The sequence below is a fragment of the Panthera pardus genome, unplaced genomic scaffold (assembly GCF_024362965.1).
Source record: "Panthera pardus isolate Hobbes unplaced genomic scaffold, ASM2436296v1 HiC_scaffold_25, whole genome shotgun sequence".
NCBI lineage: Eukaryota > Metazoa > Chordata > Mammalia > Carnivora > Felidae > Panthera > Panthera pardus.
In genome coordinates this window covers 8,470,645-8,489,665 of record NW_026526821.1, presented here as the reverse complement: position 1 = coordinate 8,489,665, position 19,021 = coordinate 8,470,645, and the positions used below count along the sequence as shown (strand labels likewise).

The window sequence follows — 19,021 nt, the reverse complement described above, 5'->3', positions numbered from 1 at the left end:
TTTTTGTGCCTTAAAACAACCCAGATATATTATCTTACAATGCTGAAGGTCAGAAGTCAGAAACGGATCAGCTGGATGCTCTAGGGGAGAATCTGCTTCCTTGCTCTTTGCAGCTTTGAGAGGCCCCCTGCTTTCCTTGGCTCATGGCCCCCCTCTTCACGTCGAGGCCAGCACTGCAGAATCTTCCAGTCTCTCTCTGTGTCTGCTTCCATCCCTCTCGTCACCCTCTCTGACTTTGACCCTCCTGCCTCCCCCTCATAAGGACGCTCGAGAAGACATTGGGCCCACCCGGGTATAAAAGTTACGCTGGAGATAATCCAGTTGACTTCCAACTGTAATGACAACCTCTTTGAGCATCAGCACTGACTCCAACCCAGAACAAGTCACGTTCCCCACGTGTTCACCACATCCCAGGCGCGATGCTCAGTATTTCATGCCTATCAACCCATTTCAGCCTCACAATGGTCCTTAGAAGCTTGGTTCTGCCAGTAGTATCGTTCCAGTTCTACAGATGAAAGGACAGAGGCTCAGAAACTTGCCCAAGCTCACGCAACCGAGCCACAATTCAAATTTAGCGCCCTGGCTTCCTAGGCTGTGCGCCCAGTCACCCCCACCCCTGCTTCTTAGTAAGCCCTCACAGGAAACGTTCCTGCATGGCGATGAACTGTTTCATCATAATAGGAAAAAAGTGGGGGAAATCTAGATAAAAAGAAAGAAAACAGTCACTCAGAATCCCATTTATCTGTTTCTCTGGTGACTTTTCTCTACGGTCATGTGTACACGTACACATCGCCAGAGATGAAAACAGATGGTGTCTCAAAAGATATGGTCAGAGAATTCTGTCGAAAGGATAAAAAAAAAAAAAAAAAAAAAAAAAAGTCCCCCGGAATCCTACTTTTATACCCCTTTAAAAACTGCATTGAAAATTATAACTCAGTTAATAACCTGGGGAAAACAGCAAGAGGGCGGGAACAGGCCGCCTTCCTCATTAAATGGGATAATCACTCCAAAGCGAGTTGCGCTGGGCTCAAGTTGTCAATGAATGACAGGCAGAATTCTGACCTCAGAGGATTAATCTAAACTCTTTACAGATTCTCCGGCGGGTGCCAGATAAGTTGAAAGGAAGGCTGCAGGGCAATAGAGCTAAATACAACCAACTCCTGCCTCACCAAAATGCCATTCTCTTTCTCTGTGTCCCTTGTCATGTGTAGGTCACAGCAATATGCTATTCCAGACCGCCGTCCTGTATTTCTGTTACCTGTTTTCTTCCTTGTAGGAAGACTATGTATTTGTTGGGGAGGAAAGCAGGGAAAGACGTAGACAAGGAGGGAGGGAGGGACCCAGGGAGGAAGGTGGGGGCGCGGGGACTTCCTCAATTCGCAAACACTGTGTTCTTCTTCGTACACACGCCTTGACCTTGTGCCCTATACTGAAAGCAGGAGAATGGTAATATCGTTATGATAGAGAAAGTGATTTCTGGGGGGCACATTATATTCTCAACGCCTCTCAGTTTCTCAAGAACAAACATCTACGGTTTGTAAAGTATGTAAACGGTACGGTTCTCACTTCAAAGCCGGTGCCTCTCAGTGGCCAGCTTGCATACCAGTCTCGTCCGAGGTCGCGGCTGTATGTGCGATCCATTTTGTGTATATCAAAGTGTAAGTTTGACCCACAAGGTTTAAAGGCAGGAGGAAACTTGGGACCTTGTCTCAGCCAGTGGTTGCCAATCCTGGCTGCGTGTCAGACCCCTCTCGAAAGCTCCCAGCCTTAGGTTAATGGTGGACAGAGGCTACTGGAGGAGACCTGGCATCCCTAAGCTTTTAAGAAACTCCTCGGGAATGATATGGTAATATAGAATAAGAAATCCATATTTGGTCTTCAACCCCGTTCCTGGCCCTGGCCCAGAACTCCTACAACTTATCTTATGAAAGATAAGAGCCATGGAGATGTCTTTTGTTATTCATCACAAGCCCAGCCCCTTTTAACCACGTCTGAGTTTATGCTAATGAGGTGACTTTGGAAGGCCCCTAAGGATGGGGGCCCCGGTTGCCATGGTAACCAGCTTTGTGATTGGAAGGTTGGAACTTTCAGCCCCTTCCCCCCTCTCTGGGGAGGGGGGAGTGGTTGGATTATCGAGTTCAATCACCAATGGCCAATGGCTTAATCAATCATGCCTGAGTAATAAGGCATGCACAAAACTCCCTGAAGCACAGGGTTGGGAGAGCTGGACTGGTGAACACATGGGGGGGGGGGGCGGCATGGGAGGGTGGTGTGCCCAGACAAGGCACAGAAGTTTCCCCCTCCTACTCCCTACTCCCCCGGAGCCCTCCTACCCTGCCCTCTGCGTTCCTTCCATCTGGCCGCTCCTGAGTTGAATCCTTGTATAATAAACTGGCAACCTAGCAATTAAATTGTTTCCCTGAGTTCTGTGAGCCATGCTAGCAGATAACTGAACCTGAGGAGATGAGGAGGGGGGTCATGGGAATCTCTGACTTGTAGCCAAGTAGGACGGGAGCCCGTGGGTAGCCTGGGGGCCCCCTGCTTGCAACCGGCAACGGAAATCTGGTGGGACTGAGGCTTACGCCCATGGAGGCTGATGTGAACTTTAGGTGAACAGAGCGAGCACTGCGCTGACGTAAGGGACACCCACCTGCTGTCTCGGCTTAGTGGGCAGTCCCACACTTGTGATGTCAGATGTGGTGTGAGTAGTAGAGTATAAAGAAAGGAGTTCTCCCCCTTACCCTAGGAGATTCTAAAACCCCCAGAACCAGTAATAAAACTCACTTCCTCATTGTTCAGAAGAGGAAACGGGAGCCCAGAAACTTACATGCAAATGACCACAACCATCATCATAAAATAATAATGATGGCAGCTAAGACTTACAGCACTTGCTATGCGGCAAGCACTGAAGTATGTGCTTTATTAAATCTGACACTTGTGTTGTAGGTACTGTCGTTATCCCACTTTAGAGACGTGGAGACTGAGGTCCAGAGAAGTTGAGTAGCTTGCTTAAGGTCACACGGCTGGGAGGTGGCAAAGCCAACAGTTTGATTCCAGAGTTCTTGCCCTTTGCCACTTCTTCTCATATAGTTATGTACATATTCTCTGCGTAGTGGAACCCAGCCACTTTTGATGCATTGAATTTATGGTCTTATATTGTAGGATAAAATAAAACAGGTAAGTGTACTGTCCCATTTTAAAACTGCCCTTGTGGGGCGCCTGGGTGGCGCAGTCGGTTAAGCGGCCGACTTCAGCCAGGTCACGATCTCGCGGTCCGTGAGTTCGAGCCCCGCGTCAGGCTCTGGGCTGATGGCTCGGAGCCTGGAGCCTGTTTCCGATTCTGTGTCTCCCTCTCTCTCTGCCCCTCCCCCGTTCATGCTCTGTCTCTCTCTGTCCCAAAAATAAATAAAAAACGTTGAAAAAAAAAATTAAAAAAAAAAAAAAAAAAAAAAAACTGCCCTTGTGTAGAGAAAATTCTGTGGCCTTGTATCCTTTACCAGTTTCTTGCGGAGTTCCTACGTGCTGGGTGATATGTAAATACTTCATGGACGGTCTCCTTTAACGCTCTCAGGAATTTTGTCAGGTAGGTGTTCTTATCCCCACAGGAGAGGTGAGAAAATCCGGGTTTTGAAAGTCAGATCACTCGGGTTGCCCGGATGGCTCAGGAAGTTAAGTGTCCGACTTCAGCTCAGGTCATGATCTCGAGGTTTGTGAGTTCGAGCCCTGCGTCGGGCTCTCTGCTGTCAGCGCGGAACCTGCTTCGGGTCCTCTGTCCCCCTCTCTCTCTGCACCCCACCCCCCGACAAATAAATAAACATAAAAAAAAAAAAAGTCAGATGACTCCTTCAGGTCACAGAGCTAGTCGGTTACCGGCAACGATTTTAACCAGGTGTGTCTGACCCAAATGCCCACCTCTTATCATTTTCACTCTGGCTTTTATCTCATCTGCTGTAGATCCTTGGCCCCTTCCAGTGGTTATGAATACCAGAAGGAGTGGGTGCTGTTCAGAGTGAACTGTATCCCCCAGTGCCTGTGACCCCATTTGGAAACAGGGTCTTTGCAAATGACCAAGTTAAGATGAGGTCAATTAGAGTGGACACCAATCCCACGTGACTGTGTCCTTATGAAAGGGGAAATCTGGACACACGGACAAACCTGCGTAGAGAGAATACCATCCAGAAGCCACCGAACGCCTGAGGCTGCCAGAAGGCAGGACAGAGACAGAGAACAGATTCCCCCTCGATGGTGCTCAGAAGGCGCCACGCTGCCCATGTGGTGATGCTGTGGTAACGAGGATCGTCCACGGTATGGAGGACTGTCCCCTAGCTGGGATCTCCATCACTGTGTTCATATTCTCTCCTACCTAGGCGGTCCCCCCCACCCCCCCCCCCCCGCCCACCCCGTCTCATTGTTTCTACGTTCATTTTTGTTTCTGTGGTTTTACTTTTTAATAAAAGTGAATACAATCGAAAGAAAAGACTTCTGGCCTCCAGTGCTGTGAGACAACACATTTCTGTCGCTTAAGCCACCCAGTTTGTGACACTGTCAGGGCAGCCCCAGGACACGAATACGAACGTTTTCAAAGCCAGCCTGTGGCTTCAAGACTTGCATTTTCCTTTCACCGTAAACAGGATGGGCAGACCCCTCCCCACCCCAAGGGGAGCGGCTCACTTCCCCGATGGCACTGACCTTCATCATAGCAAGGAATGTCGTGGGTTGATATGATCACCGGCACCCCGTTTTGTGCACATCTACTCTCGGACGCCGCCTGGAACAGAACATTGGTTCTGGCATTAGGAGTCAAGTCTTTGGGGGAAAATCAGAAGTCAAGGAAGAAACTGACGGCCACAGGGCGCATCACCAAATTAAACTTAATTTAAAGGCTGTGTTTCCAGAAACCACCCAGCTTCCCATCCTGCCTCCGGGAAGCTACATAACCCATTCATCTCGGTGAGCCCCACAGACACAGGCAGGAGGGACCCCAACGTACAAACGGGACGCCCAGGCTAACTGGGGCCACTCATCTAACCAGTGGGGAACGAGAACTTAACACACCGATTCCTCACGCTGTGAGGTTAACTGCGTGCCGCTTTCCTGCACGCACAGCGCCGTCCCCAGCCGGACCTTTAGTCAACAAACTTGTCAAATGCAGGAAGTTGGCCGTTTTCGGTTCCGTTCCACACCCACTCCCTCCGTCTTCACTGGAACCTCTTTCCAATTTCAGGCCACTGCCCTGACAGTTTTTCCTCTTGTTATCTCTTGCAAGTATTTTTAAAGCTTTTATGCTTACGTATATACGTGTGCGTGCATACATACGAATATACTCGGACAGAAAGAAAAATGTTACGAGAGAGAAGGTAAGTTGCTTGGTGCTATTTTAGTGATAAGACCATCTGCATTATACCACTAATAGTTGGCATTAATTGGATATTGATTATGTGCTAAGTACTCTGCATGTGGTAGGGGATTTTGCTAAGCCTGTCCTCTAGATTGGTAAGTGCACAGAAGAAAAGCAAAAGACTGAATGGCAGCTCCTGAAGGTGGGAACCTCCTGGGGCGGACACAGAAGGCTTTTCCCTTTCTTCATGTGTTTGTAATGGTCTCATTGTTTAAAATAAGCCTGTGGTCTTGAATCAGATCATCAACCCTCCCAAGAAATCACAAGAAAGCAGGGGCCCCTGGGTGGCTCAGTCGGTTAAGCGTCCGACTTCAGATCAGGCCGTGATCTCACGGTTCGTGAGTTCAATCCCTGTGTCGGGCTCTGTGCTGACAGTGCGGAGCCTGCTCCGGATCATTGGTGACCCTCTTCTCTGCCCCTCCCTCTCCACCCCCCCCCTTGTTCCCAATCTCTCTCTCTCCAAATAAATAAGTAAACATAAAAAAAAAAAAAGAAATCACAACAAGGAAACGTCTAACCCATGTGACGGTCTGGCCCCGAGCTCATAACTGGCATCCCCCAGGGGCAATCCTGGATGTGCCAATTTGGTTTATTTGATTTACAGAGTTTTTGTTTTCAAGTCTTTGGGAATCAGTTGCCCATCTTTAAAAATCAGCTTTCTTTCACACTGTTTTCTAACTACTAATGAAAAACCAGACTCTGGGGACATCTGGATGGTACCTGTCGGCCAGAGCCAGCCATTTCCAAATAGACCCTCGGTCTCCGTTCCTCCGGGGGCCCTGCCTGCCCCCTTCACTGACTTTTGTCACTGCTGAGCTCCTAGAGGCCAGAGGCTCCCAGACTAGGAGTCGCTTGGGAGCTTGAGAGACTCCTGATGCCTGAGGCTGATCCAGACGTTGTGTTTCGGTTGCTGGCGGTGGGGCCAGACAGCAAAGCTTTCCCAGATGACATACTACACAGGCAGGCTTGGCCCCCAGTACACAGGCACCGGAGTTTTAGCCCATTTCTCCAAATCCAGCCTCTTCTGAGCAGCGATTCTCCAACGATATTCTCAACATTAGTTCGTAGGTACTATCTGCCTCCTACAGAGGTGTCCGTGTTTAACCGGGCTCCAAGTCTTACATGGAATCGAATTCAGATTCCACTGGATGGTGGAAATGTCGGCTTTCTGCGACTGGGTCGTAGAAGATCCAAGGAGCAGTGATTGGGAGTCCCTGGCCTCTGCCCTCCAGAGCAGTCTCCTGAAGGAACGGTTCCTAAACCCGGCTCCCCACCTTGGCTACACTGGCAGCAGCTGAGACGCTCTAAAAATGTGGCTGCCTGCCCTCACTCCCACACACAGATTCTGATTCAATTGGTCTAGGGTGCTATTCTGGCATCACAATCTTTTAATACCTCAGATGATCCCCATGTGCAGCCAAGCCGGCCCGCTGCCGACCCTCCCCTGGGTTCCCCATCCCAGGCACCACTGATGTTTGGCGCCAGGTCGCTCTCTGTTGCCCGGGCTTTCCTGTACACCGTGAAGCAGCATCTCTGGACTCCACCCACTAGATCAGCAGCGGTGAGTTGCAACAATCAAAAACGTCTCCAGACATTGCCAAGTGTCCCCTGGTAGGGGCAGGCAAAATCACCCACAGTTGAGAACCACCTGCGAGTAGGTACAAAATGAGCCCCATGGGATGCACCTTGGAGGTCCTTAAAGACGCAGGTTGCATAGACTCCCGGCCTTGCAGTCTTGGATTCAGTAAGCCTGGGGGAGGAGGCGGGGCTTAGGTGGAGTCCGCCATCTTGAACAAGCTCCTTGATGGATTCTGGAGGTTTGACTCCGACTGAACTTGAATACAACTGTTCCATGGGAATATCAGCACATCATCCTCATCAATACTGTCTGTGTGATGAGCTCTGAACAGGCCATTTATTTTGCCATCGTTCCCAAATCCACCTGCTAGTGGCGAATCACCCGGTGAGCATAGCTACCTACCTTGTTAGTGTCTATCTCTGATTCATTCTCTTGGTCTTCGACTCTTTGTGGGACGCTCATTTGGTTGCCCATTACTCCTGCAATAGAGAGAGAGAGAGAGAGAGAGAAATTAAAACCCAAGACAAACAAAAACCTTCTTCCCACCTCTAAAGTTAAGGCAGCAGAGACTTGACAAGCTACTCTGGATGTGTCAACACAAGCCCAAGTTAGGTCAATTGCTTATATTTATTTTGAGGGATGAGAAGCGGTTTGGGACTTATATATTCAACAGAATTTAAGTCAAATGCAGCTCCAATTTTCAACTGCATTTCATTGCTGAGAGGAGATGTTTATCATCATGAAAAGTGTATTCAGTCCAGATAACATTTTCTTCCCTCTGAGCCCATCACAGCTGTTGCATCAAGGAGATTTTAGAAAGAGGATAATTAAAATAATACTTAGAATTTTTAGTATTCTCTGATCCTCAAACGAAATTAGATCCTTTGCTAAAACCTCTCATAGCACTGGTGGTGTTTGGGTTTTGTTTTTGTTTTTTTTTTTTCCCATAACACTTAGTGCTACTTGTAATTATTTATTTGGCTGTGTTTTCATTCATTCATTGACTCAACAAGTAGGTACTGAGCACTAACTCTACACCTTACGCTGTGCCAGTCATGAGGGCTAGGACTGTGTATTAAACAGACTAGGCCCCCTGACTTCACGGAGCTAAAGTCTTGTGGGTAGATAATAAAAAGACAATAAATCCATAAGCCAGGCCATTTCCGATAGCTCAAGGCAGCATGGCACAGTGGTTAGGAGCAGGAGCCCGAAGCAAGACAACCTGGCCTTGAACCCTCTCCCTGCCTCTCCTCGCTGTGTGTCCTTGCATGGGTTAATTAGGCTCTCTGTGCCTCATAGACCTGCTACAAGGACTTGACGATTAATGCTTGTGAAATGTTTAGAACACTGCCTGGCTCAGAGTAAGTAATATCTCAGTGTTTCTTCAACCCAAACACGTGGGGTTCAATGCCTTGAATAAAAGTAAACTGGTAATATAACAGGGGCCAGGGTGGGGGGGGGGGGTGCAGGAGGTGGCCATGCTACATACGATGGTTCTCGAATGCAGTAACAATGGGTCCAGCCTGGGAGGGCAAAACAGAACACTTAGCTTCTGTCTCTCTTCCCCCAACAAATTGTAAGCGCCATGAGGCCAGAGACCATCGGTCTTCAGCCGTTGTTGTATCTTCTTCTTTAAAATTGTTTTTAATATTTCTTTACTTCTGAGGGGGGGGGGGAGCACGAGCGGGGGAGGGGCAGAGAGAGAGGGAGACACAGAATCGGACGCCGGCTCCAGGCTCTGAGCTGTCAGCGCGGAGCCCGATGCGGGGCTCGAACCCACGAACCGCGAGATCATGACCTATGCCGAGGTTGGATGCTTAACCGACTGAGCCACGCAGGCGCCCCCCTCCCCCCCGTCCCCATCGTTGTGTCTTCTGCATTCACCATGGTGTTTGCATTGATCAGATGCTAATTTATTACTTACTGGTTGGATGGAGGGAATAATCATTGATAACTACCTCTCACCCGGCAGGTGCCGCTCCTACCATTAACTGAGCCTTGTTTTAGTAATAATGATAAAGGTCAACAATTATGTAGCATGTTCTCAGTTCCCAGCACCGTGTTCCAAATGCACTCCCTGTCTGGTTCTATTGAACCCTGCAGCACCCCTGTGAAGTGGGTGTTCTCATCACCTCCTTCTAGATATGAGGAGGCTGAGTCACAAGAAGACTGCATTACTTTCCAAAGGTCACCCAGTTAATGATGGCGGGGGCAAGATTCAAACACAGGCCGCCCGTGCTGCTAACCACCGGGATGTTCCGCATATTATTTTCTCCCTCCTTTGAAAGGAGGGAATGAGTTCTCCACCACTCACCCAGGACAGACATCCGGAATGCGGCCAAGTGAGGGTCTGACCCGGACTATGCCTGCTCTCAGAAGTAGGGCTCTTTCAGACATTCCGAACACGTGCTGCCTTGCTACCTAAAAGTTTCTTTTTCACAAGCAGAATAATGTATGTTGGATGCGCTGCCTCATCAGCTTTTGGTGGCTTTCAGAATAAGAGCCGGGACTTTTTTTTCATTTCTGGTTGAAAACAGCCAGTGCATCTCCAAGGATTCCCATGGGCTTCTGGCCCATGGTATGAGGTTCCCTGCCATGGGAATAGACACATTGAGTCATTAGAAATTTCGGAGGCCAAAAAAGGGCCATAGATCTGACCACCTGCTCTCTTGGGGGAGTTTGGTAGTAACAGAATCTGGGGGTTTTATGTTTTCTAATCATACCGGGTAATAAGGCTGAGCGATGCTAAAACCTACAGGATGTTAGGTTATTTTGCAACATTTCCTGTTTATAAAATCCATGATGCACATACTTATAATGGACTGTCACTTCCATCTATAAACGGGACATAATGGTTATAATATTGAAGCCTCAAGACTGGAGTTGGCAGACAACAGCTGTGGGGCCAGTCCAGCCTGCCGCCTGTTTTTAGTGTGGCCAGTGCGCTAGGAACGGGCTTTACATTTATAAGTGGCTGGAAAGGGGCACCTGGGTGGCTCAGTCGGTTAAGCATCCAACTTCGGCTCAGGTCATGATCTTGAAGTTTGTGAGTTCGAGCCCCATGTCGGGCTTTGTGCTGACAGTTCGGAGTCTAGAGCCGGCTTCAGATCCTGTGTCTCCCTCTCTCTCTGCCCCTCTCCTGCTCCTGCTCTGTTTCTCTCTCTCTCTCTCTCTCAAAAGTAAAATGAACATTAAAAAAATTTGTAAGTGGCTGGAAAAAAGATCAGGAGAAGAATCACAGATCGCGATACATGAAAATTACATGAAATGCAAATTTTGGTATCCATAAGTACAATTTTACTGGAAGGCAGCCACGCCCATTCATTCATGTTTGGTCTCCATGTGGCTGCTTTCATGCTTACAAAGACAGAGTTGTACAGTTGCAAGAGACTCTATGGCCTGAAAAGTCCAAGATAGGCCCTTTCTGGAAAGTTCATCAACCGCTGTTGGAGATATATACTGAGTAGTGTATATACCTAGTTTGCAAAAAAGGGGGGAGAGGCAGCTGAGAGACAAATGTTGCCGGTAGTAAGACTGACCAGGAGTTGAACCTGCTGTATATAAACATAATGACAGCTCTAACAACCAAAGATGATAAAATAGTAACAACAACAACAACGGCAACAGATCTGGTGAGTGATTACCATGTGTTGAGAAACTGTTCAAAGGGCTTGACTTGTAGTAAACTCATTGAGTCACTGCAGCAAATCAGCAAGGCAGTGGCAACACCATTCTGATTTTGCAGATTACGTCACCACCGGAATCCGGCTTTCCACAGAATTGAAAAGCGATTCACCAATGGGTTTGCAAACGTGTAAAGCTCTCGTTGTTCAGTTCGGACTTCGTTTGGGGGCTACTTTCAAAAGATGTTCGAGGGTTACGAGAAAACCTGTGGGCTGGGAGACGTGTGATGTGAGTGGGCAGGAGAACCTTTTCGTCCCGTGGAGCTGGGGTTCCATTTTCCTGATCATTGCGCGTTGGGAGTAGCCTCTTGGCGGATTCAGGGCCGAGTGGACCAAAAGAAGCACACTGCACTCGCCCGTCTTTTGCAGGGACTACCTAGATTCGGGTAACATTGCTTCCCAGCCACAGTTATAACACAGGTGTCGTGAAATCGTTCCTGCTCTTCCTTCATATTTTGCAAAGAGCAGGATTTACGTGGGACAAAACCAAAAGGTCCCTGCCACCTATTGGCCAGCGTTGGTATCAACAGAAATGAATGCGTTCGGCCGGCCCACAGGGCGAGGTCAGAATGTTTGGGGAGGTCCAGGGAAACAGTATCACAGTTAGCAATTACATCCTCTGTTGATGGTTGGCAGGAGACTGGCAAGTCCTCTCATGCCCCGGAGATAGTACATCTAATAAAACAATAATGATAGTCATATCTGATGTGTACGGAGAGCTTGCCATGTGGCTGCCCAGTGCTGAGCATTCTGGGACACAGGATAAGAAGGCGAGTCACCCGGCGCCCCTGGCTCGGTTGGTTAAGCATCCGACTCGACTCTTGGTTTCGGCTCAGGTCACGATCTCACGGTTCGTGAGATCGAGCCCCACGTCGGGCTCTGCGCTGACTGTGGAGCCTGCTTGGGGTTCTCTCTTTCCCTCTCTCTCTCTGCCCCTCCCATGTGCACTCTCTCTGTCTCTCAAAATAAATAAATAAACTTTAAAAACAAAAGAAAACAAATACCATGATGGTGAGAGTCAATCTGGGCTGTCCTGGGAAAGAAGGTGCTCGGGGGTACAGGACTTTTGTGCTAAAACTAGGGAAGCCCTTGGCAAACCAGGCTGAGCTGATCTCCCTCTCCCTCTAACCCCACTCAAGGAGTCTGTGAGGCAAGGACTCTTTACCCCCAGTTAACGGACGGCCACACTGAGGCTCTCGATGGTTCAGACAATAATTCCTGTCCGTGATGGAGTTTTCTCTGGTCTCCCACAAACGAGAAAGATCAATCAGATCAAGAGTTTTTCATCAAGAACACTGTATTCATTTGAAAGAGCCAGATTTGGGGCGCCTGGGTAGCTCAGTTGGGTGAGCGTCCGACTTCGGCTCAGGTCATGATCTCACAGCTCGTGAGTTCGAGCCCCGCGCTGGGCTCTGTGCTGACAGCTTGGAGCCTGGAGCCTGCTTCGGATTCTGTGTCTCCCTCTGTCTCTGCCCCTAACCCACTCACATTCTGTCTCTGTCTCTCTCAAAAATAAATAAACATTTTAAAAAAAAAGAAAGAGCCAGATTTTACTTTGGGGGAAAAAAAAAGAAAGAAAGAAAGTTTGAAGGTGACGCCCTTTCTTTCATGAACCAATAGTGTTAGTTGTTTTGTTTTTAATGACCTACTCTGACATTGAACACAAGCCAGGCCATGTGGCAAGGTGTTTTGTTTTTGAAAACGAACTCATGCTTGAGGCCTTAGCATTTGAGAGCACGGCGTCAGTCTTCGCTTGGGGGTCATTCAGATGCGAAAGCCCTTTAGCTTCTCCACGTCTGGCTGTGTCCGTGAGGCCAGGCCTCAAGCTGGGTTGCACATTAGAACCGGTGGGCACAGGGCAACCGGGGGCGGATTTAAACCCCTGGGGCCCAGGCCCCAGCTGGACCGGTGCCCTCAGACTCTCCACAGTGGGGTCTGGGCACCGGTACCTTTTCAGGATCTTCAGGTGATTTCCGTGGCAGCCGAGGTCACTGGTTTGGATATTTGGGGGGCCCCTGGCCCCTGGATGCTGCCTGTCACAGGGATTCTCAGAGGAAGGCCCTGTGCTTCAGGCCCCACAAACCATCATCAGCCCAGGCGTCTGGAAACCTCCCCACCTCGTCAGGGCGCTCTTCGAGGGTCTTGTGTTTTGTTAGCCTGCAGATGCAGGGCAACCGGAGTCTCCAGCTGTCCTTCCCCGAGAAGGGGTGTGCAGGGCACGGTGGCCCCGGCCAGCCTCCCCCTCCCAGGCGGCTGTTGAGAAGTGAGGAGCAAGGCCCCCAGGGAGGAGGGGGAAGGGTGGCCTGAGCGGGCAGTAATCTCTGCCCCCTGCTCGCCTGGGCACTGCGGCCTGTCCCTGAGGGGAAACCCTCTGGCGCGAGCCAGGCCTCCATACATCTCATAGTTTCGAGGTTTGGGGCAAGGCACCGGGCCTTCTGAATGCATTTTCCTTGTGGGAAATGACGGTCTTCCTAGTGGGAACAACCATCAGCAGGCTTGGAGAGTTTTCTTTAAAAAAAAAAATTTTTTTTAATGTTTATTTATTTTTGAGAGAGAGACAGACAGACAGACTGTGAGCCGGGGAGGGGCAGGGAGAGAGGGAGACAGAATCGGAAGCAGGCTCCGGGCTCTGAGCCATCAGCACAGAGCCCGACGCGGGGCTCGAACTCACGGACCGCGAGATCATGACCTGAGCCGAGGTCGGACGCTCCACCGACGGAGCCACCCAGGCGCCCCAAGCTTGGAGAGTTTTCCATGCGCCTCGCGCTCCCAATCTGCGTGTATTGACTCCCCGGGTCCCTGCAACAGCCCTCTGGGTTGGACGCTATTCTGCCCTCAATCTTCTGCTGAGAAACTGAGGACAGAGAGGCTGTGGCACTTCCCCCATCAGCCCTTGCTCTCCCCAGTTTTGCGGGGAAGGTTCGATGAGGGAGCCTTGTGCCCGGCACGGAGCAGGCAGCCGACAAGGGGAGAGAGGGAGAGGTACGTACATACCCAAGGGCTGGGGTGTTTGGTCCTAATTCCCAGGACTCTATGTTTGTATTTCGCATATGGGAGCTGCTGAGACTTCTTGGTTATATGCAAAGGTTCGCTTTAGAAATAGGCTTCTCTTGGTTTCTCAGAATAACTGGTGAGCAGTGTTTCTAGAACGGGGCGGGGGGCTGTGCTGCCCTCCAGGTCACAGCTCAGGGCGGGGGCGAGGGCGGGGCTGCTACTGGCGCCCAGGGGGTGGAGACCAGAGATGTTGCTGAACATCCTGTGGAGCACAGGACGGCCCCCAGCAGAGAGTGATCTGGCCCCAAATGTCACCAGTGTGGAGGATGAGGCATCCCGCTCTGGCGGGGGGACTTAGCCTTCTCCTCTTGCTTGTGGCCCAGTGTCCCTGCCGACCTTAGTCCCAATGGTGAGACGGTAAATGCTCCGTCCTGCGTTCACGTCCCGGCTCACGCCCGCTGTCTGCCTTAGCTCCTGCTCTGTGGGGGTGAGGCGGGGAGGAAAGATCGTGACACATTCGTCCTCCTCACTCTCGGGCGAAGATCAAAAGGGTTCAGTCCACATGGTGTTTAGCCCAGCGGCTGGTGTATACCCTTTAGGGACTGAAGATCAGCCATTATTATACGGGGCAAATAAAGTGTGCCATGTCTTTGTAAAAATGAAACCTCATACTTCTCCGGTCCCTACTCTACGCTGAACACAGCTCTGAGTGTTTTCCTATATTGACGTATCACGTCCGAAATAGAACCCCCGAGGCGGGCAGGCCGGTGTTTTCGTTGTCCCATTTTATAGATGCAGAAACTTCATGCACACCTTCTTTGCCCACGATCATGCTATGGCCTGAACTGTTGCCCCCTCCAAAGTCACATGGCGAGGCCCTGACTCCCCCTGGGTCTGTGTTTGGAGACGGGGTCTCTGAGGAAGCAATTAAGGTCGGAGGAGGTTAGCGGGGCGGGGCCCCGAACTCAGAGGATTAATGTCCTCGGAACAGCAGACACCGAGAGAGAGCGTGCGCTCTCTCCACCGTGCGAGGACACGGCGAGAGGACGGTGGCGCGAGAGAGCCAAGGAGAGAGTTCCCGCCAGAACCAGAGTCTGCCAGGACCTTCATCATGGACTTCTCGCCTCTGGAACTGTGTGAATGGCATTTTTGTTACGGCAGCACGAGCTGACTGATACAGATTACGTGCTGGTAAGGGGCTGAAGCAGGCTTTACCCCTCGGTAGCCTGGTACCACAGTTCAAACTCTTAACTTCCTATTTCTCACCTTCTACTGTGTCCTCTGCCCTAGAAGTTATGCTTTTATCTCATTAAATATTTATATGCAACGTAATACGACACAGAATATGAAATATCGCCTGTCTGTTTTTGCGACAAGACATCAAAATCATAACTGGTCAAGGAATGTCGTCTGCTCTAAAGTCAAGGCATATTTTAGGACGAATGCAAAATTGAAGGGTCATCAAGTATCTTTGTGCAGAGATTTAGCACAAGGGCTTGGCAGTAGTCAGGTGAGAAAATGTTAGTCCTTACTGATACTATTTCTCTCTCTCTCTCTTTTTTTAATTTTTAAGTGTTTATTCACTTTCGAGAGAGAGAGAGACACACAGAGTGCGAGCAGGGCAGGGGCAGAGCGAGAGGGAGACACGGAACCCGAAACAGGATCCAGGCTCTGAGAGATCACGACCTGAGCTGAAGTCAGATGCTTAGTTGACTGAGCCACCCCGGCGCCCTCTATTTATTTCTCTTATTAATGTCACGATCCCATTGGCTCTGTGTTCTGACCCATGCGTGAAACAGCCACACCGGAAGCTGCCCCTGGACGCCTCCCTCGTTTTTCACACCGATGACTGGTGTTCGCGTCACCTCGGGTTAGTTACAGGTTAACAAGTCCTGCTCCGGGGAACGGATTAAACACGAAACACAGTGCAGCTGCCCCGGAGAGAGCGTTTCTGAAGCCGCCCGGCCAGCAAGCAGCTAAATGACAGTCAGGTGGAAAGGGCAGGTCCTCGACAGCGGAATGGTGACAGAATTAGTCACCAAGTAAGCAGAAACACCTTTGATCAATGCCATGGAATGCAGGCAAGGAGGTGGGGCCTCCTCACTGCCCCGGCAAGGGCAGGGCCCACACAGCCATCTGGCACACCCAGCGGAACAAGCCTTCCGGCCCCCACCTCCGAGGGCGAGATCAATATGAGTAAAGAGACCAGACCTGCTCGGCCAGGTGCCGTGACCCTGCATCTCCCTGTGGCCCCCAGCACAGTGCTGGGAAGGGGAGATACTCTGAGGGCGTCCATGTGCAGTGGTACAGGCTGCCTACGTCACAAGGGGGCACGTGAGGACTGAAAATCAGCCTTCGCTGTGCTCCCCAAGCCCCGTTCTCCAGTATGGGACCACGTGGGCACAGGGGGAGACGTGCCTTTATCAAAACTGCACTGGGGGTTTCAGGAATGCTTGGCAATTGACGTCTTCCTGTCAGAACACTCAGTTACGTTTGTACAAATGGTTGATGTTCCGGAAGGCTTAGAGCTTACTATCTCCTTCTTAGTGTTGCAGCAGATGTCTTTAAGCTACTAGCGTAGCGGGTAGCATCATCTGAAGGCTTACTCGGAGCCAGGCAGGGCCAGGATTAGGGTAAGGCAAGGGAGGCACACAGGTGCCAAACGCAAGGAGGCATGGGAGGTCTGGGCAGGTGCAGAATCCGCACTCCGGAATGAGCACCCGCCCTGGATTTTGCCCCGGGTGCCTCGCTTGCTTCCCGCTAGTCCTGGTCCTAGGGCCAGGACCTTTCCTTCTATTGTGTCCGTTTTTCCTCGCAGCATCCCATCACTCCTCCATTGCAGAGATGGAGAGACTGAGGCTCCGTGATGCAGTCCCCTGCCGCCTAGAATGCAAACTCCACGAGGACAGATGCCTCCTTGTCCTGCCCATCTTTAATTGGCGCTGGTGATTAAATGCGTAAGAGGAGTCATGACACCCCCCATCCCCCCCCTCAGAAAGCTGCAAAGAGGCAAAGCTGGGGGCAAACCTGGTTCCAGTGACTCGGGCTCCTCACGTCTTTTACCTCGCCCAGCGCTGCTGCGCAGAGGTGACAGAAGCCGCCAACAGTGCCGCGATCAGCAAACGTGTCACTCCGGCGAGACAGATGAGCCTGCGTGGAGCAGGGTCCTCGGCCCTCCCGGGCCCCTTTCCCTCCCTCCCTGTGAGCACCCGCCATCGTGGGAAACCAGCCAGGATGCTTGCTTTCCAGAAGCACATGCCTTCTTGGGAAAAAGACAGCCCTTCGCAAGTTTGAGAAATCTTGGGAAAAAAGCCTCCTCACGAGGAGGACCTGACATCACAGCTTTTAAATAACCACAACGATGCCATTACTGATCCTATCTTTACTTAACATGCTGTTGTTTTGTTCACCGTGGGTGCTTTGGCGTGAATTTAAAACAATTTTAAATCGTGCTTTAAAGCGGAATTTATCCTGATGACTGAGAGTTTTGGTGTCTCTTAAATTCTGCACCCATACGAGTGCCTCACTCAAATCCCGAACGGCTTGGGTTTCAGTTCCGTTCGGTGAGACCTGGGAAGAGGTCCCTCCCTCGTCTCCTGAATTGTAAAATCAAGACGATGACGGCAGCAGAAGCGAGAGCCAGTGTTGATTTCAAGGGCGTAAGTGTCCGTGAAATCAGTCTCAGCCCTCACAAAGTTCGCTTGGATCGCGGTAATATGGTTGTGCCCATTTTACAGATGAGGAAATGAAGCCCTGAGAGGTAAGTAAGCTGCCCCAGGGCACCCGAGGCAGGAAGGAGCTGCACAGAGTAATGCCGACTGTTGGAGTCCGACAGCTGGGATTTGAATCCAGCATTTACCTCGAAGGATCGTTCCGAATGTTAAATAACACAATTCATGTAAAGAGCCAGGTTCACACAAGGAGTCCTTCTCCCCGTCTGCTCCACTTCCTTAGACGATGCCCCTTGGCACAGACTCAAAGCCAGCTTTACCTGGGCGGGGGGGGGGGGGGGGACTCTTGTCCTGCCAGTAGTCCCCGAATCACATAGCATACCCCTCCGTTCGCTGGTTTTTCACCCCAAGTCTTAACTCGAAATGGCCCTCAATCGTTCCACGCAAATTGGAGCTATGGCTTCGTACCTGACACCACCTACATTGTCATCTAATCCTTCTAGAACCCCTTGAGGGTTGAGGTAAGGCTATCTTTGGGTCCATTTTGCAGAAGGTGAAACTGAGGCTCACGCATACCCAAGCCCGCACAGTGAATCAGTGGCAGAGCTGGGGTGAAACTCAATCCTCTCTGATGCCCAGCTTCTACATTTCACTGCCTGCCCCAAACAACGAGCCCCATGCCCTGCTGGAAGGACCTGGAAGCCGTTACCTGTCGAGTCCCCGGTGGGAGTGTCTTCAGTCCCCTGGTGTCACCTGGAGATGCTTCTAGAAGCTCAGCGCGCCTTGTCTCCAGCTGGTGCTGCCTGGTGCCAGGCGGTCAACTGAGCCCGGCTCCCTGCCCTTTGCCTCCTGGTCCGGAGCCTGCTGGCTGAATACACATAGCAGGGCAAACACACAAGTCCGGGTGGGGCCCTCCTCTCCGGTGATCTGATCGGCCTAGAGAAGCAGGTTCTCTTCCTGGATCCGGGGGCTGTTCTCGCCTCGCCAATAAAAACCCAGCACCTGATTCCTCTCGCACTAATGCCTGCAGGGCACTCCGAGCATCCTGCCCGGGCCCCTCACCCACTGCAGCTGCTCACGTCCACCCGGGTCGCTAACTCCCTTCCCTGGTAACCACGGGCCACGGTCAGAGCAGGGAAAACACGTTGTGTAAGGCTTTGCAGTTCTGTCTGCCTTTCACCTTCATTTATTCTAGAACACCACCTGCAACGCCACCTCACCAGCCTAATTGGAAGGAAATAGCATCTCACCCACTGCCCCCCAAACATCACTCCCAGAGGGCGTAGGACACGGGAAAGCAGGTAATCTAAGGGTGGCTGATGGCTCTGAAGACAGCCTGTGGCATCGGAAAGGGCGTTTCTTTTTCTCCGCAGGTTAGAAATTTAAGACAGCCTGCTTAATTTATTTCATTTCCACAATGATATCTATTAAAGCTTCTCACAAGGACATATGCAGCCCAGTATGGGAGCGTAAGTTAAAAATAGCAAATGAAGATAGGAAAATAAGAGTGGGTACGTCCGAGGAACCAGGATAGTAAATAAATATGCACGCGGATTTACAGACTTGCTGCGATGGCTTCACAGATATGGCTTTGAGCTTCCTAACAGCCAATGCAAAAAGAGAAACATGGTAAATACTATTCGGCGTTCTTGAGAAAACATTCGGGAGAAATGCAAACTAGTAATTATTGTGGCTT

The 19,021-nt window shown here is 50.6% G+C and overlaps 1 protein-coding gene across 1 annotated transcript in view; it reads right to left on the bottom strand.

Annotated features, from left to right (window-relative positions):
- Positions 1 to 18,117, bottom strand: part of BCAS1 (brain enriched myelin associated protein 1) — a 101,188-nt gene extending 83,071 nt beyond the window's left edge. The window contains 3 exon segments of the mRNA XM_019458112.2: positions 4,690 to 4,768; positions 7,380 to 7,456; positions 18,035 to 18,117. Of these exon segments, the coding sequence (XP_019313657.2) occupies positions 4,690 to 4,768; positions 7,380 to 7,451 (151 nt within the window). The 5' untranslated portion in view covers positions 7,452 to 7,456; positions 18,035 to 18,117.
- Between the last annotated feature and the right edge of the window lie 904 nt (positions 18,118 to 19,021).